Source organism: Scyliorhinus canicula, chromosome 21, assembly GCF_902713615.1.
Source record: "Scyliorhinus canicula chromosome 21, sScyCan1.1, whole genome shotgun sequence".
Lineage (NCBI taxonomy): Eukaryota > Metazoa > Chordata > Chondrichthyes > Carcharhiniformes > Scyliorhinidae > Scyliorhinus > Scyliorhinus canicula.
Window position 1 is genome coordinate 17,011,535 of NC_052166.1, and position 19,589 is coordinate 17,031,123.

The following is a 19,589-nucleotide window of genomic DNA, read 5'->3' on the forward strand; positions in this document are numbered from 1 at the left end:
GAGGGTTGTTTAGGAGTCTTGTAACAGCGGGGAAGAAGCTGTTTTTGAATCTTTTAGTGTGTGTTATCAGACTTTTGTATCTCCTGCCCGAAGGAAGAGGTTGGAAGAGAGAATAACCTGGGTGGGAGAGGTCTTTGATTATGCTGCTTACTTTTCCAAGGCAGAGGGCGGTGTAGACAGAGTCAATGGTTCGGAGGTGAGTTTGCGTGATGGACTGGGCGGTGTTCGCGACTCTAGTTTCTTAGGGTCTTGGATGGAGCAGTTGCCATACCAGGCTGTGATGCATAAGATGCTTTCTATGTGAAGAGCATTCTTTCACACTCCTGACTTGTGCCTTGCAGATGGTTGGTTTGGAATCTGCTTTTCTTGTTATGCCTCGATGAAGCGTTTTGGGATATTTTTCTATTTTTAAGGATTATATAAATGCATATTGTTGCATCATACAAAAATGTGCCTTTCTGTTGAAGAAAATGTTATTTTTGTAACAAGAGTGTGAAGAGTCCCATTTGAGCAATTTATGTCTATTTTTAAAAGCCAACAGTTCTGCGCCCCCCCCCCCCCCCCCCCCCAGTCAAGATTTTTTTTCCCCGCGAGGACTTCCGGTGTGCACCATGGAGTGAGTGATCACAGAGGCAGCTCCTGCCCAAGGTTACAGAAAAGAGCTCTTTTTTGGGCAGCACGGGATGGAATTTCGATGAAAAGGCGTAGGTGAATGTTCGAGGAGTACTTTCCCCCAGGAATAGTATGTTTCTTGGTTATCAGACCCTCAGAAACAGTGCAAGATTGGGCTGAAGCAGCAGCAGACAAAAGCCTCTGCAAGCATGCAGGCGGGGGGAAGGGCCAGCTTAGAGGCCTCAAGCTGACTTGAGGGTCTTTATGAAAGCTGAATTCTAGCAGCAGAGGGTAGAACTGTGAAAAGATCTCACCAAGGCCATTGAAGAAGCGGGGATGGACTTCCGGTAGCGGTGATGCGGAGCTAAGCCGCACGTTCAGTGGCTCCCGCTATTTTCAGACTATGGGGCTCTTTTAAGGGCTCGTAGTGGTGCTGTTTGGACTTTTCCCCGTGTGGGAACACTCCTTCTCAGATTCTCCACCGGTGGATGGCCTGGACTAGGAGTGGAGCGGTCAGAAAATCAGCTTTGGAAACTTCCGGTTGCGGCTATGCGGAGCTAAGCCGCACCGCAGCTCCCGCTACTTACGGACTTTTGGGCCGATTTGAGGTCCCCAAACGGCGCTGTCTCGACGAATCCCGGTGGGGGAAGGTGTCTAGAGAAGCATTCCCCATAATTTATGGTGCTCACCCGGAGTGGGGCAAAGGAAAAAGCTGCAGCAGCTCCCCAAGAAAAGCGGGGGAAGAAGGACAAAAAGGCAGCCGGCAGAACACCCGAGGACTGGTGGAAGTGGGCGCAGGAGCAGCAAGCCTCTCTTCTGCGCTGTTTTGCGGAGCTGAAGGCTGAGTTGCTGGACTCCCTGAATGCGACTACCAACAAGCTGCTTGGGACCCAGGCGGCCCAGGAGGTGTCCATTCGGGAGTTGCAGCAGCAGGCCGCTGAGCGGGAGGAGGAGGCCGTGGTCCTCGTGGGGAAAGTGGAGTTGCACGAGGCACTTCACAAAAAGTGGCAAGACCGCTTGGAGGAGCTGGACGTTCACACGAGGCGAAAGAATTTGAGGATCCTGGGCCTGGCGGAGGGGCTGGAGGGGTCGGATCTCCCGTCGTACGTGACCACGATGTTGAGCTCGTTGATGGGAGCGGGGTCCTTCCATTTGCCCCTGGAGCTTGCTGGCCAGGAGGCCTAAGGCAAATGAACCCCCGCGGGCGGTGCTGGTGCGGTTCCATCGATTTAGTGACCGGGAGTGTGTGCTGCGCTGGGCCAAGAAAGAGAGGAGCAGCAAGTGGGAGAATTCGGTAGTGCAAATCTACCAGGACTGGAGTGCGGAGGTGGCAAAGCGGCGGGCCGGGTTCAACCGGACGAAGGTGGTGCTTCATGCAAAGCAGGTCAGATTTGGAATGTTGCAGCCTGCGTGCCTGTGGGTGACATATAAGGACCGGCACCACTACTTCGAGTCCCCGGAGGAGGCGTGGGCCTTTGTACAGGTGGAGAAGCTGGACTCGAACTAGGGTCTGGGGACACACTATGGCCGTTGCTGTTTTCGCTGTTGCTGTTCTTCAATTTTGACACGTGTTTTTTTTATGCTGGTTTTCTTTTTGCTCTGTTTCCGGGTGGGTTTGTCTGTTGGGGATGGGTGTGGGGTATGTGGGGAACGTTGGGGGTATGTGCTTTATATGTTCTCTTCTGTATGTGGCTGGGGGTTGGGGTGAAACTGGATTTTGGGGCGCTGCGTCAGAAGGCTGGGGTGTGGCAGTGTGAAAGCGCGGGCTTTCCTCTGGTTTCCCGCGCTGTGGGGCAGGGGGGGCGGAGCTGGAGGTGGGGGCGTGGCCTCTACTGGTTTTCTTTCCCGCGCTGAAGCGGTGCCAAGGAGGTGTGGCAAGAGGGGGATGACCCCATGCCGGGAGGGGATGGGTTTTGGCGGGAGCTGCCGGGTCAGCAGAAGTCAGCTGACTCACGGAGTACCATGGAGGGTTGGTCGCGGCTAGGAGGGGTCCTAGCCTGGGGGGGTGGGGGGGATACCGTGTTGCTGCTGGAATGGCCAGGAAGGAGCTGGTGTGGGCCGGGGGGGTAGTGGAGAGGCGTTATCGCCATGGGGAACGGGTCAGGCGGGGCGAGCTGGCCTGGGGCGAGCAGTCGATAAGCTATGGCTAGCCGGCGGGGGAGAGGGGTGGGTTGCCCTCTGATCCGGCTGATTACCTGGAACGTGAGGGGGCTGAATGGACCGGTTAAGAGAACTAGGGTATTTTCTCATCTGAAGGGGCTGATGGCGGACGTGGCTATGCTCCAGGAGACCCACTTAAAGGTGGCGGACCAGGTTCATCTGAGGAAGGTGTGGGTGGGGCAGGTTTTTCACTCGGGATTGGACGCGAAGAACCGGTGGGTGGCGATTCTGGTGGGGAAGAGGGTGGCGTTCGAGGCGGCTGAGGTGGTGTCGGACAAGGAGGGCAGATATATTATGATGAAGGGTAGGCTGCAGGGAGAGAAGGTGGTGCTGGTTAATGTATATGCCCCGAATTGGGATGATGCCGGCTTCATGAGGCGCTTGTTGGGCCGCATTCCGGACCTGGAGGCAGGGGGCCTGATCATGGGGGGGAGACTTTAACACAGTGCTGGATCCCCCACTGGACCGGTCCAGTTCAAGGACTGGTAGGAGACCGGCGGCGGCCAAAGTGCTGAGGGGGTTTATGGACCAGATGGGAGGGGTGGATCCCTGGAGGTTTGGGAGGCCGATAGCGCGGGAGTATTCCTTTTTCTCCCATGTCCATAGGGTCTATTCCCGAATAGATTTTTTCGTCCTGAGCAGGGGATTGATCCCGAAGGTGCAGGATGCCGCGTATTCGGCCATTGCGATTTCAGACCATGCTCCGCACTGGGTTGATCTGGAGATGGGGGAGGCGCGGGACCAGCGCCCGCTCTGGCGCCTGGATGTGGGGATGCTGGCTGATGAGGAGGTATGTAGGAGGGTCCGGGGAAGTATTGAGGGGTATCTTGATACTAACGACACGGGGGAGGTCCGGGTGGGGATGGTCTGGGAGGCTCTGAAAGCAGTGATCCGGGAGGAGCTGATCTCCATCCGGGCCCATAGGGAAAGGAGGGAGAGGAAGGAGAGGGAGAGACTGGTGGGGGAGCTCCTGGATGTGGACAGGAGATACGCGGAGGCACCGGAGGAGGGGTTGCTGGGGGAACGGCGTAGTTTGCAGGCCAAATTTGACTTGTTGACCACCAGAAAGGCGGAGACACAGTGTAGGAGTGCGCAGGGCGCGGTATACGAGTATGGGGAGAAGGCGAGCAGGATGTTGGCGCATCAGCTCCGCAGGCGAGATGCGGCTAGGGAAATTGGTGGAGTGACGGATAGGGGTGGGAATGTAGTGCAGAAGGGGACAGAAGTAAATGGGGTCTTTAGGGACTTCTACGAGGAACTGTACCGGTCGGAACCTCCGATGGGGAGAGGGGGGATGGAGAGCTTCATGAACAGGCTATGTTTCCCAAAGGTTCAAGAGGAGCTGGTAGAGGGGCTGGGGGCGCCGATAGAGCTGGAGGAACTAGTCAGGGGGATTGGACAAATGCAGTCAGGTAAGGCGCCGGGGCCGGACGGGTTCACGGTGGGAATTTATAAAAAGTATGCGGATCTGGTGGGCCCCCTGTTGGTGCGAGTCTTCAATGAGGCATGGGAGGGGGGAACTTTGCCCCCGACGATGTCGCGGGCACTGATCTCTCTGATCCTGAAGCGGGAGAAGGACCCCTTGCAGTGTGGATCATACAGGCCTATCTCGCTCCTCAATGTTGACGCTAAGTTGCTGGCGAAGATCCTGGCCACCAGGATAGAGGACTGTGTGCCAGGGGTGATACACGAGGATCAGACAGGATTTGTCAAGGGACGGCAGCTCAACATGAATGTGCGGAGACTGCTAAATGTTATTATGATGCCGGCAGTGGAGGGGGAGGCGGAGATAGTGGTGGCACTGGACGCAGAGAAAGCGTTTTATAGAGTTGATTGGGGTACCTGTGGGAGGTGCTGGAGCGGTTCGGATTCGGGGAGGGATTCATCAAATGGGTGAGGCTGCTCTACGCGGCTCCGATGGCAAGTGTAGTTACCAATGGAAGGAGATCGGAGTACTTTAGGCTCTACCGTGGGACCAGGCAGAGGTGCCCCCTGTCCCCCTTGCTCTTTGCACTGCCGATTGAACCTTTGGCTATGGCGTTGAGGGAGTCAGGGAGATGGAGGGGTCTGGTGCGGGGTGGGGAGGAACATCGTGTATCGCTGTATGCGGACGACCTGCTGTTGTATGTGGCGCATCCAGAAGGGGGAATGCCGGGGGTGATGGAGCTGTTAGCGGAATGCCGGGGGCTTCTCGGGCTATAAGTTAAATTTAGGCAAGAGCGAGGTATTTGTAGTACACCCGGGTGATCAGGAGGAGGGAATTGGGAGACTCCCATTTAAGAGGGCAGTGAAGAGTTTCAGATACCTGGGGGTGCAGGTGGCCAGGAGTTGGGGGTCTCTCCATAAGCTTAATTTTACCAGGCTGGTGGAGCAGATGGAGGAGGAATTTAAAAGGTGGGACATGGTGCCGCTACCGCTGGCGGGTAGAGTGCAGTCCGTCAAAATGACGGTTCTCCCGAGGTTCTTGTTCCTTTTTCAGTGTTTGCCCATCTTTACCCCTAGGGCCTTTTTTAGAAGGGTGACTAGCAGCATCATGAGCTTTGTTTGGGCGCATGGGACCCCGAGGGTGAAGAGGGTCTTCTTGGAGCGGGGTAGAGATGGGGGGGGCTGGCGTTACCCAATCTCTCGGGGTATTATTGGGCGGCCAATGTGTCGATGGTGCGCAAGTGGATAATGGAGGGGGAGGGGGCAGCATGGAAACGGATGGAGAGGGCGTCCTGTGGAGATACAAGCCTGGGGGCCCTGGTAACGGCGCCGTGGCCGCTCCCTCCTACGAGGTATACCACGAGTCCGGTGGTGGCGGCTACCCTCAAGATTTGGGGGCAGTGGAGGCGACATAGGGGAGAAGTGGGGGGCTCGATGGAGGCTCCGTTAAGGGGGAACCATAGGTTCGTCCCGGGGAACATTGATGGGGGATTTCAGGGTTGGCACAGAGCGGGCATCAGACAGCTGAGGGACCTGTTTATTGATGGGAGGTTTGCGAGCCTGGGGGAGTTGGAGAAGAAATTTGGGCTCCCCCCCCGGGGAACATGTTCAGGTATCTGCAGGTAAAGGCATTTGCTAGACTGCAGGTGGAGGGATTCCCTTCGCTTCCCGCGAGGGGGGTGAGTGATAGAGTGCTTTCAGGGGTCTGGGTCGGAGAGGGGAAGATATCTGATATCTACAAGGTTATGCAGGAGGTGGAGGAGGCGTCAGTAGAGGAGCTGAAAGCCAAGTGGGAGGGGGAACTGGGGGAACAGATCGAAGACGGGACATGGGCTGATGCCCTGGAGAGGGTTAATTCTTCCTCCTCGTGTGCGTGGCTTAGCCTCATCCAATTCAAGGTGCTGCACCGGGCCCACATGACTGGGACGAGGATGAGTAGGTTCTTTGGGGGTGAAGACAGGTGTGTCAGGTGCTCGGGGAGTCCAGCGAACCATGCCCATATGTTCTGGGCATGTCCGGCACTGGAGGAGTTCTGGAAGGGGGTGGCGAGGACGGTGTCGAGGGTGGTGGGATCCTGGGTCAAGCCAGGATGGGGACTCGCTATTTTTGGGGTTGGGGTGGAGCCGGGAGTGCAGGAGGCGAAAGAGGCCGGTGTGCTGGCCTTTGCGTCCCTAGTAGCCCGGCGAAGGATCTTGCTACAGTGGAAGGATGCGAGACCCCCAAGCATGGAGACCTGGATCAATGACATGGCGGGTTTCATTAAGCTAGAGAAGGTCAAATTCGCCCTGAGGGGGTCGGTACAAGGGTTCTTTAGGCGGTGGCAACCTTTCCTCGACTTTCTGGCTCAACAATAGGGTACGGGGACAGTAGCAGCAGCAACCCGGGGGGAAGGGGGAGAGGAAAGGGGGAGGGAAATGGGAAGGGGGAGGGAAAAGGGGGGGAAGGGGGAGGGAAAAGGGGGGGGACGATGACTGTTTGTTTATTTAATTTTAATTTATTTTTAAGTTCTTTTGTTGTTCGTTGGGGTGGGAGGATGTGATACATGCGTCAATATGGTCTGGGGGGTGTTACAGTTATTATGGGTTATTTTGTTGCATTTAATTGTTTGTCGTTATGTTTTATATTTTCTGTAAAAAATTCCAATAAAAATTATTTAAAAAAAAAAAAGATTTTTTTCCCGTGTGTGCACACCGTGCCATGGACAGAATGGCTCTAGGCTGAAAGTGCCACATCTTTGGGCTCTTCCTCACCCCACACTGTGGTGCGCCCCATTGATACTGTCAAACCTCTCGCTGATGGGGACGTACTTGCCCCTGTTCTGCATATTATTCATGGTATCGGATCCATTCCCATTGGAACCATCTTACGTTGCAGCCTTAGAATTAAACAAATCTCTATATTTAAGCCTGTCATGATGGGAAGATATTAGGAACTTGGGTTCAGAAATGGGGTCCAAGATGTAGTAGGCAATTTAGGGGTTAAAAAGACTGCTTTCAGCATAGTCAGAGGGATATACCCATAGCCTGAGTTACTTTGTCCCATTCGGACTTGACCTCCTCAGTAGCAATAAGCAGGATGATCCACCCAAGATCCATTGGTTTTTGGGACAACCTTGTTTGACCAACCATCAGCCCATCAGAGTCTGATGACCTATTTGCCCATCAGTGGAGGGTTAGTTGCATATGAATGGCATGGTTCTGTTCTTTTGTATAAACGGGGGTGGGCAATCAGCGAAGATAATAAGGGATTCAAGTCTGGCCATCTCGAGGTGCAACCTTTGTTTGCGGGGGTGCGCAGAGCTTAGAGAGAGGCAGCAAATTCAGTTCAAACAGTTGCAGGGAAGGCTGTGGAATCGACCAGGGAGATCACAAAAGTTGCCACAAGGCAGACTTGGAAAAAATATTCTGAACAAATGCCCCAACAGAAGAATGTGTTTCATAAATGCAAGTATTGTTTTTGTTTGTGTAAGTGGAACAAGAGCTGCATTTTCATGCTCAGTGTGGTTTAATAGGTACTTGTGAATTTAGGGATAAGAAACTGCATGTAATCTGTTAGTGTTACCCAAAATAGAAGTTTAAATATTGTTTTTTTTTCTTCTAATAAAGTTTGGTTTATAAAATAACCAAGCCCTATCTGGAACAAACTATTTTTTCTGCACAGTCTTAAAACTTTAAAAAGGTATGGCATCTGGTCCAGCCTCTTAGCCACATAACAAAAGTCACATAACAAAAGTCACAATTGATTGTTGAACCTTCAGCAAACATCATTTGTTGCATGGAAAAGAATAAATGATTATTCGACACCACTTGAGGCAGGACTGTTACAAGGGTCACTCTGTGTAGAAACCCAACGTTTTTATGTGATTTATTGCGAATCTGCACAGAAAAGTACAGTAAATCCCAATGCAAGGTGTTTCTTTGTTCTCGAAATGTGAATGATGGTGGGAAGCCTTTCAATCAGGGCCCATTCCTTGTCGAACTGACGGCCAAGTGCCTTGCTGGGTCATTGTAAAGGAGTGTCAGTCTGGGCGGCACAGTAGCGCAGTAGTTAGCACTGTTGCTTTGCAACACCAGGGACCGGGTTCGATTCGCCGCTTTTGTCATTGTGCGGAATCTGCACATTCTCCCCATGTCTGCAAAGGTTCCTCTGGGTGCTCCGGTTTCGTCCCACAAGTTCCGAAAGAAGTGCTTGTTAGATGAATTGGACATTCCGAATTCTCCCTCTGTGTACCCGAACAGGCTCCAGAATGTGGGGTCTCGGGGATTTTCACAGTAACTTCATTGCAGTGTTAATGTAAGCCTACTGGTGACAATAATAAAATATTACCAGAAGATAATCTTTAATGGGGAGTTGGGGAATTTCCTCATCTATGGTTGTTTAAGATTATTTTTATTTTTATTCGTGTCAGATGAGAGTCACCAATTGGACAGAATGTGTGGAATTGGAAACTTGTTTGTGAACCAGTTGGGTTTTCAATTTCCTGGTCTAGTTCACACTGTACCAGATTCAATAAATCTAGTTTTACAGCTTTAAATTTACAATCTCTGGTTTCTAATCTTATACTGCAGTGGCTCCCTACCTTTTTACATCATGGCACACCTTTATACAACAAAAGAAATTTGAAACATACTTCCTATTTTCTCCAACTGAAGTGCCCTCTCAGAAAAGCCCCTTATCTCATCTCTAAGGCCTCCTTAAAATCATGTCAAGCCACCATTTTAAATCATTTTCATTAGTTTAAGACGTTTACAATGATAGCTTATTGCCATTTGCATGTTAAATACAATATCAGAGCCTGTTTCTCCTGTTCTTCATTGGTTCCTGTTTCTGCTTTTGCCCCCTTTTATTTGTTTTTGCGCAGGCGCACTGAGCCTTTGCCTACAACTCCATGCTCAGCATCCCCATTCTCAATCTCCTGTGCGGGAAGGAGCCACACATGCGCAGTTCTGATTTATTTAGTTGGTCCTGCGCATGGATCTAACCAATGTTAAAAATTCCAAACCGCTCATGTGTGGCCAATTCCCAGCCGGTGCGTATGGGAGAGGCTCGAAGTTCATCAGGATATGGAGATGCTGACCAGGGAGCTGAAAACTAAGATTAAATTTAGCTTATTTACATTAATGAGCAATCATTTTGAACCTTATTTTGCGGCACACCAGTGTGCAATTGATAATCTCCGCTGTACTGTAACCACAAAGCCACCATCTCCTGTTACATGATTATTTTGTATATTTTTTTTAAATATTACTGACTGGACCCAAGTGAAAAATAGGATGAGAGCAGTCTGATATCTCTGCTGCCATTGTATTTTGTGTCGGTTGATGGAGAAGAAGTGGGATGTGCAGTGTGGGATAACTTGTGCAGTGGAGGCTAAATGAGGTCTGTCTGAGTCTCTGGGGTTTCGGGAAGGGGAATGTGTGAATTCCATCCCTAGTTTGCTAATCCATCTCTTTCTGTTGTCAGATGAAGATTTCTTTCAACGATTCCAGTCTGCACACGACATTTGAGTACCCGTCTGAGAATTCGCTCATTCAAGAGGGGGAATCTGAGGAGAGTGACGACGATGAGGAAGAGTCCTCAACATTCTTCTTTCCACGTCCCAGCTACACCAGCTCGCCCACATCACCAAGCAGCCCCTTACGGACCAATACCCTAGTCTCAGGTATGTTGTTGTGATGCCTGTAGAGACAAATAACGTTTAAAAATATTTGAATTTGCAGAGACTAACTCATGCTGTCAGATTTCAAGACATTTACTGTAACAAGCAAAGAGCAACAATGACTATACATTACTTATTAGGCAACTGGTACTCTAAACTACAGGCAAGATATACCTCTTTTAACTTTTTAACCATACTGATAACCCCAAAACAAAGTTGTATTTAACTCTCCACTCGCCACAGAACTGCCACTTTTACAGGAGCCACTCCAACATTAATTGGAGCTTTCAATGGGGTTCGCATCTCCTGTTTTGCTGAGGCCATGACATTGAGTGACCATCAAAAGTTGCTTCTCTCCCAAACCAATGACCATCAGTAATGCCTACTCGCCCGACTGCCCCTCGGGCCCTTGCTCACTTGCCTGACCACTCTCCCGGGCACTCGCTCACCCGTCCCCTCATCCGCTTGCCCTATCAGGCCGTCACTAGCTTGCATGCCCTCTCGATTGCTTGTCCACCACCTCGGGCCCTCTGATCCATCGCCCACCTGCCCCTTCGGGCCCTGGCCCAGTCGCCTGACCCCCCCCCCCCCCCCCCCCCCCGGCTCTCATCTCATAAAATATCATAGTATGATAGTCACGTTTTTATCTGTCACAGGGTCACCGTGCCTGTGGTGTATGTCCAGCATTTTCTGTTCCCTTTCTTGACAACTGAATGGCGAGTTCAGAAGAGCTTCAACCCTTTGCACTCATCATCCGGTTTTCAGATGGCCACCTTACATTAGTGCTCACAGTGGAGTTGTTGTAAACTAGGGGCCTCTGGGAACGAGCCAGGAGGGTGGCAGCTACATGAATAAAATATGTATTGAGGCAATCAGAATGCTTTCAATTGAGAAGAAAGAAAGCGCAGTGTTTGATAGATTAGAGGAGCACTGATGTTTAGATTCTGCCCTGGGCTTGCTTGTTGCCGGCATTAAATGTTGGATATGAACAGTTGTCAGATTTCACAGCACCAGCCTTCCTCACCTGATTGGATTTCATTTCTTAGTTTCAAAGCGGTGGATGGGAAAACAGCTTATTTGATTTGATTTGACTTGAGTAGCTGATTCCATCCTCTGTTGAGCGCTCCCTTGTAGTTACTCTAGTGTTGGAAAGAAAATATAACTTGGCCATCGTCCATCTTTTCAAAACCAGCACTTCCTGACTGGGGAGGGAGGATAACTCCTAGGATAAAGAATAGCTTCCAGTTAATGCCGCCAGCACATTCATAGTGAGACACAGGAGTCTAAAACTGAGAAAAGAAATTCGGACATGCTATGTCAAGGTATAGAGATAGGCTCTATCAATTAGTTACAGGCTGGAGCATTCAACTCTAATACAGCACAGTGATGGTGAGAAGAGAGGCTCTCTCTAATAGGCTACATCAAACTGGTTCATGCAGCACACTGCTGTTATGGATTTGGTGCAGTAAGGGTTAAAAGCCTGGGTTAGATTGCGTATGACTGCTGCAGTAGTGTTTTTGAAGAATCCTGGTTTGAGGTTTTGTTTGGATTGAGGGGGTTCCCTGTGGAGTTAATTAGATTTCAGCTTGGTAGGATTTATTGGGAGGAGCAACGGTCTCGGGCATTTTGCCGAAAGCTTTTGGATTGAGAGTGAGCAGACGTCAAGCATCTGTTCTCATCGCAGATCAGTTGAAAGATGTGTCTTTAGACAGACCAGCAATGTGATTAGAAGGTGAGCTGAATCAGCTGAGATGCAGCTTCTGAAGAAATACAGCCAGAGTTTCTGCATGGTTCTGACAGGATTCAGGTATTTTACTTTGAAGCAGTTTCAAAGAATCTCTCTTTCTCCAAGTAGAATGTCCAGACATCTCTGTACAGCAGGTATTCCAGAGTGCTAACTGTACTTGACAGTGGATTGAGAGCTGAGATTTTTTTGGTTGTTATTTGAGTTGGAATAAAGATAGTTAAAAGTTATCGTATTCACTGTATTGATTTAATTGTAAGTTATTTTCTGGTGTGATGTTAAAGATATTTGAATACTGTGTTAGTAATAAAGTTTGTTCTAATATTCCATATCCCTATTTCTTTGTGAAATCACTCCTTGAGCGAGATATCCTTTCCTCAGTTTTACAAAATTAAAATAAAACATTAGGGTTTCTGTCCCGTATCCTACCCACTGTCGGGGTCTGTCCTGGGATCGTGATACACTATTAAACTGATTTAGAGCAGACCGATGGCTAAAACTTCACGAGGTGGAGTTTGTGGGTAAAACAGGGAGGGTGCGGTATTAAAGCCACAGCATCACCCCGTTCACTTCCAGTTACCATAGTCTGTCTTGCTGTTGTACTGTTTAGAACTTTTAAGAAGTATTAATTTGCATCATAAAGATCTGGGTAGAATTATTTAATTGTCATTGTGTGGTTTGCTCTCTACATTTCATGCCACGAGAAATGTTCCCTCTGCCGGCTCCTGTTGAAGTTCTGGCTGAACTGGAGCAACAGTACTACCTAGTGGCTACTCCGGTGTATAGCAATCAGGAAAAAAACACTCAAAAATAGGAATGAGCTGATACATGCAGTGGGTTTATGATTGCTTTTCTATTCTTTATCTGGATTACAACAAAAAAAAATAACGATTGAGTGTCAAGTTTGTTGGCCAGGTCTTGCCGAAGTAAATCCGGATCGCTGACTGAGACTGAAATGCAGGAGGGAGAGTCAAGGGGATTATTCAAGAATAGCTGAGAGTTTATGGAGTTTGGGTGCAGTGGTTAGCACAAGGCAAGCAGTTGGATATAGCTGGTGGGCACATACAATAATATTTAACTAGGAATGAATCACATGTGAGAACTGGACAGTCGTTGATTGGGGCTGGTTGTATTAAACTGGGTCCGAGTTTGTGATTGGAGCAGGTAGTGTTACTTTGGGTATTGGTCAGTGGTTAGAACCAATGATCTGTCTCCATGACCAAGACTGCCTCCTTCCATCTCTGTAACATCATCTGACACCCCCCGCCCCCTCTCCCAAGTGCCTGCCTGGTGTGCTGCTGAAAGCCTAATCCATGACTTCTAGACTTGACCATTCCAGTGCTCTCCTGACCAACCTCCCATCTTCCACCCTGCAGAAAGTGCCCTGATTCCAATCTCTCCACCATGGGAGGCTCTGCCTTCAGTTGTCTTGGCCCAAAGCTCTGGAATTCGCTCAGCCCAAATTTCTCCAGTTCTGTCTCCAATTACTTTCAAGATGCTCCTTAAAACCTTCTTGGCCAAACTTCTGGTCATCTGTCCTCATCTCTTTTTTTTTGACTTGGTATCAAAATGTTTTCAGTGACGCCTTTGTTAAGCACCTTGTTAAAGGCACTAAAAGGCAGCCTGTAGGACGGACAGACTGGAGAACGGATTGTGTCGTAGTCACGATCTTTTCACGTCCTCCAGATGAGCGTATTGTTTGATTATTTTGGATATTGTTGAGCACTGTTGCTAAGGAGATACAATCCATTGGGTATTTTGGAACTTCAGGAGTTCAGTACTGTCATCACTTGCCTCCGTATTGGTTGGAAAACCTATAAAAATCAAGTTTTCTACCAGGAGGGAAAACGGTTGCCATTAATTTTCATCATGATCTGCAGCAGTCTTTGGTGTAGTGAGAGAAAAAGCCATGGGTTATGTAAAGATGGAATCTGGAGGTGCTTCTGGTGTGCGTGCTGCTGTCAGACAGATCAGAGCCTGGCACTGAACAATCCACAGACCACATCAATTTCCCAACTTCAATGTCATTTCAGCCCTGAGAAATTCAAAGGTTTTGAGCTGCTTTGCTGTAAAATTTCATAGGATGCATGGCAGTTCACACCTAGCCGAAGTACACTCTGGGTTGACTCCAAGGGATAATGTGCAACAAAGTTAGCTGGGCTCACATTATAGTACCCAGGTGAACATTTATGATTTATTATGATTCCAGGTGATCCATTCAGGATCAGATATAATTCCAGACTTCTAAAAGCTAATGATTTTTGTCCCTCCCAACTCCTGTCATTCTCCCTCCCACTTTTCATGCAGCCTTTACAAACTACACTCCTAAACATGCAATGTCATTCAACACATGGCAGGAACAGAAGCTCGATGAATCAGTTTCTGGGAAGGACAGCTCTCTGCTGGATACTGAATCCGCAACTGAAGATGACATGGTGAGCTTGTGCAATAATTGAGTTTGACAGCTGGGCTGTGTGTATACTCCAGGTTATCACGGTGTGCTTACCATGTGCTCATCGTATGAGCAATGCACCTGAGATACCTGGCAAGAGTACAACATGCAAATATGTATTCTGTAGTACACTACTCTGGTTTGCGACTGGGCTATTGAATGCAGGACCGTCTGATCACAAAGCTGTGCTCTAGTCCGCAATGGGCCAAGTGATGTAGCAGGACTTTGTCCCTGTTCATTCTTGGGGCAATACCAGGAGCTAAATTAAAAAGCAAAACCTTGATGGTGGTAATCTCAGGTTTGCTACCTGAGCCATGTGTTAATTGATGCACGGAAAAGCGATCAGGGCAGTAAATACTTGGCTGAAGACTGGCTTGGGAATTAGGGATCCATTTCATGGGACACGGGCACCAGAGTGATCAATGCCTGGGCATCCACAGCCACCTGGGATAGCGAATTCCAGCTTTGAGTGAGAACATTTCTCATACCAGTTCTAAATGGCCACGCCCTTCTCCTGAAACATGACCTGTTGTACTGGATTCTCTAGTGAGGCTAAGAAGCCTTCTGCAGGAAAAGGCATTTGACATTATGCACAAGAGGTTTCAGAACTGAAAGCACCAGAAGTTAGAGGTAAGCCTATGAATGGGTTGAAAATTGAGATATAGGTGACGATGAGCAGGAATAAAGGAAATAGTCTTGATTATCAGGATGTGACGAGTGGTGTTCTTCTGGGATCTGTACTGGGGTCTCAGCTTTTCACCATAATGTCCATGATTTGAATGAAGGAATAGAGAGCAGAGAGAAATGACACAAAGTTAGGAGGCAAAGTTATATAGAAGGAAGCAGGACCATACAGAGGGATATTGTCAGATTAAGTGTGCAGGCTAAATGAAGTTTAATGTGGGCAACACAAGGTTATTCAAGAAAAGCCAAATTCTATTTTCTAAATGGTGAAAAACTAAAAACTGTGGAGGAGGAAAGGGATTTGGGTGATCGACATCCACAGATCATAAAGGTGAGTTCAAAGTAAATCAAAAGCAGGCTGGATCCCAGATATAACCATCAAAGTTTCCTTTACCAACCCTGCTTCTGAATCCTATATTGTATTGTCATGTATTTACCTGTGCCCAGCCACTCATTTCTGTTCAATTCTTCCCTCAGCTCACACCAGCGGATAGCAGCTCGCACTCTGATTACAGCAGCGAGCCAGCACTGTACTTCTGACCTGCAGGAGACGGGATTTGGGAATGGTAACTGAGCACTCCAAAGAAGTTTAGGATTGGAAATCCTGGAATGGCAAAAGCTGGCTGCGTGCCATCAGAAATGTGGGCCAGTGGTCCTTTGAAAAGCCCATACTCCTCGCTGCAGAGGTTTGGGCCGTATCCCAGGACTGAGGTTTCTCTTGAGGGCAAGTTGAACTTTCATTCCTCCATGTCCCGTTGGATTTCTCCTTTGCACCTGAGGAGACCAGTCTCCAGTCTCGTGACGACCACACCGTATTTGTGGCAGCTTTTGAGGTTCAGAGACCAGTTGCCTGCACACTGAGTTTGCTATGTTTGCACTTGCTCTCAAAGGGCTGTGACCTATATTCCTAAATCATTCCTGAACACTGCCATGGATGCTGAAGTCTGTACACAGATGGTAATGACCATTCAATTCCTGACAGAAGACCTAACTTATTCTATGCTTTGGCCTTGGCCACCTTTGCCCTTATGTCCTGTATGAGGGCCAGACCCTGGACCGTGGATTTCAGGATTGACTGTGTTCAAGTTGCATTCCGATTTACAATGTTGTACACTGGGTCCTGGATGTATGTACTGTACTGTGATTGTGCGTCATTTCCACTGTGCCACAGTTTTTAACTGGTGGTGGTCCTGGTCACAGGGGGTCCCCAGGACTTATAACCATTTTCATTTTCTGCATTAATGTTCTCTTTAATATTGTAGTTTGTCCTGGCACTCTGAGTTGAGGGCCTCCTGGTGAGGTTGAGCTGGGTGTCGGGCAGTTTGAGTGAACTGTGAGAATGATGAACCCCTTCCAGAGCTCAAAGACGAGAGCGTCTCTGTGAAATGTATTTTGTGCCATGTATTCACTGGGCAGCTAGGACTGAGGGAGGGAGTTCCTAAATCGGGAAAGATGTGAGTGAGGGAGTTGGAAGTTTTGTGCATGCAGCGTTACACTGGAGTGAAAGCTTGATAGGCTGAGCCTATCAGATATTAAACTTTCACCTGTTTTAAATTGTCATGAACTTGTATGATCACATTTGTATGCAACATTGATGTAAACTCACACAGATGGATGTTATAACATAGGGAGTGTTGGAATTGAAGCAAAAACATTTTTAAAGTTTTGCCAGAATGTTAACAGCCATGCACATTCACCACCATATTAGAATCAGACATTGTTCCTGATCATCTACCTGGACCTCTGTTATTAGCGCAGGCACTAAATTTAATTTCCAGATCCTATCTGGAAGGTCCTGAGTTAATCAGAATGACTGGGGCTTTAAATCTGCTGTAACCCTTGTGTATTCAGACAATGTAATAAACTGCACCAACAGAGCATTTCACTTTCGTCTCCAGAGTAGAGCATAGCAATCCGAGCCTTGTCTCGGAGGCTGCACCTCAGCGTTTGAGCTCAAGTGCGACAGATGTGAGATTTGTTGGAGAGAGCGAGAAATATTCATTCTAATCTCGCCCCACAGCACCACATGTGTAGGCTGAATTGTGTACAGAATGGCATTTTTGTGTTTGCATTTTATGTTAGCTCTGAATGGAAATGGCAGAGAGAGAAAAGGTAGGTTTAAAGATGTAGAATTAGAGTTGTCAGGATGCATTGATTGTTGTGTCACTATTTTCAGATTATTTATAGGTGGAAATGATCTTTAACCTGTGGTGATGATTGAATCTCACACACGCACGCACACACGCACGCACATGTATAAGAACTGTGACTGGTTGATCCACAGAAACAGTGAACAGCTGTGAGCTCTCATTCCGCAGACAATGTAGTTTTCTGTTTGGAAAGGAGGTAACATTTTCTAGTCGCTGAGACACTTGTTATTGTTTTAAAATAAACCAAGTTCAAATCAGAAAATTATAAATCAGAAACTCGGGAGAGTGAAATAGAGCATTTACTGTGTTGGGAGACATGTCTGGATCACTAAATCAATTCCATGTACACTCCAGTAAAACATGATCATAAACACAATTTGCCTTGCTTGTGTCTGGCTGCAGTTTGATAGATTCATTACCTCAGGAATGTCTTCCTTTGACACCTTTATTCAGATTGGAATAGGAGCCTGCAGACCAGGCACAGCAGGGTTAGGACAACACTCCTTTTAGGCCTGAGTTCTGGCCAACCTGAGGTCATTAAACACTCCTGTCTATTGGCTGTAAATTGAAATGATTTCCACGTGGTCTTTGCTCAGTTTCCTGTGAATGAATGTCAATACAAAACACTTGATTCCCTAACACATACATCTCCCAAGAGATGAGCAAAGGTGCAGGATGAGAGCAATTAAATTATCCTATTCCTGTGGGGAGGATGGGGGAAAGGCACTATTGAGATTGCAGTTGAGTCAGTGTAGTAATTGCACAGAATCCATCAAGATTACTTACATTTCTTTATCCTACTGACCCACATAAAAGCTGCGCTTTGTTTCGCAAAAAAAATTAAGTGGGGTTACAACCTTACAAGTGTTAATTACTTTTCTTCCTGAGTTATTGCCGAATTTCAGAATGCATCTTTATCTGCCGATTTTTGTGGCAATTCCTTTGGATGATCCCAGCCAGGTATGTTGACCAGGCAGCTGGATAATCCTTTGCCCCAACCCCTCCACCACCCAGGTATTGCTGTTTCCCAGTAGGTTTTTGTGATGGTGCGATAGAGGTATTGAGGAATGAACTGGAAATGTACAGCAGATCTGCCATCGTCAGGAACGAAAAACAGGTTAACCTTTTGGGTCGAATGCCTTGGTCAGACTTTAGTTCACCCAAACTGTTAATGTGTTGTTTCTTCTTTGTTTTAGAAGCTGACCAGACTGCTGTATATTGCCATCATTTCAGTTTTCTAGTTATCAATAGTGCATTGTTCCTGAACCTCGGACTCGCCTCCAACCTGCAGGGCATGTGCCCACTCCAGGAGCACCTAGTCGACTGAAATATCTGCTCACAATGTACCCCACCCACACTCCGCGAGTTGGTAACCAACTCAGTCTCTGAAACCACTCTCCGAAGCAGTAGCAACTTGCTGGCTGAAGTGGGCACCAACACTCACGTGCAGTGGGTTCACAGTTCAGTGTGCGATTCATGGATGGCCTTGAGTGAACACCACTTTATGCAGCATCTGAACAACCGTTTGAATCTCTGAAGAGAATTAACTGTTTGCACTTAATACTTCATACTGCACACTCTGTATCTTTAGTGATAGAGTAACAGCATTCACTGAGAGAATCTCGCAATCCTGGCTGCAATGCAGACCTTTTTTATTCATGACTGAAACACTTATAAATTGAGTCTTCCATGACTGACACAAACCACTCAGACATCAGTTATTAAAAGTAAGGAGAGGGGAGATGAATTTTGAGTGAGTACATACCGGCCTTGTTTTAAACATTCCTGGCAGTGAAAGGCATTGCATTATAGTTGGAGAGGATTCCAGGTGAGGAGAATATTATTTAATAAAATTGCATATGCACTCTAGAATTTTGCACTTAGCGATTTAACTGAATGGAAAACTCCGAAACTTGCCAGCGTTCAGTCACATGGCCAAATGTATTGCTCCTTTGTAACATTCATCTTTGTTGCAAATACTAGAAATGCACATTATTGTTTAAAAGAAAACAGAACTTCAGATAACAATGGATATACAGAAGTGCTTCAGCCAGAGAGTCTTGTTCTGTACAGTGATACCCAATACAGATTTTGATATAATTTTCTTATTTTTGGTGGCGATGTAATGACTGTATAATTCATGATGGTTTAACATTCTCAGAACATGATCACTTATTGATTAATAAAAAATAAATAAAAAGATACACTGGCAATAAATTGTGTGAAAAGTCATTTTTAACACAGTTTAGTTTTAAGAATTATAGCTAGAAACGGAGGGAACCGTTCAGCCGTTGTCTGTTCCACCATTCAGTCAGATCAAAGCTGTTTTCTATCTTCGCTCCAACTACCTGCTGTAACTGTTACCCATTAACCTCAAAACTGGATGGATAGGATTTTTTCAGTTGATCCCTGATCTCAACAGCTTTTTGGGAGTGAAGGTTGCAGATTTCCAGCAGTTTTTGTGAAGAGGTCCTCACTGACAGTCGACTCTGCACGATCAAGCTTTATCTCTAAAGGTTCTACCTGTTTGTTTTGAGCTTCCCCACCACAGAAAGTAGAGATTTCTCCCTTTCTCCTGTCAAATCCTTTAATTATCTCAAATCTGGATATATATAACTAAATAGATGCACAGATTTATTTGTAAATGTCGCCAGAGGCTGTTCTCCCCTTTGAGATCTGACTGGTGGTGATTTAAGCTGAGGG

General features: G+C 47.5%; 1 protein-coding gene across 2 annotated transcripts in view; it reads left to right on the forward strand.

The window, feature by feature from the left end:
• The window catches only part of tprn (taperin), a 94,128-nt gene extending 75,025 nt beyond the window's left edge, over positions 1-19,103 (forward strand). The window contains exons 2-4 of one of the 2 annotated variants that reach the window (XM_038781612.1): positions 9,661-9,859; positions 13,908-14,035; positions 15,214-19,103. In XM_038781612.1, coding sequence (XP_038637540.1) covers positions 9,661-9,859; positions 13,908-14,035; positions 15,214-15,276 — 390 coding nt within the window. In that variant the 3' untranslated portion in view covers positions 15,277-19,103. The remainder of the gene's footprint in view (positions 1-9,660; positions 9,860-13,907; positions 14,036-15,213) is intronic. The other variant, XM_038781613.1, reaches the window with a different exon arrangement.
• The last annotated feature ends 486 nt before the right edge of the window (positions 19,104-19,589 follow it).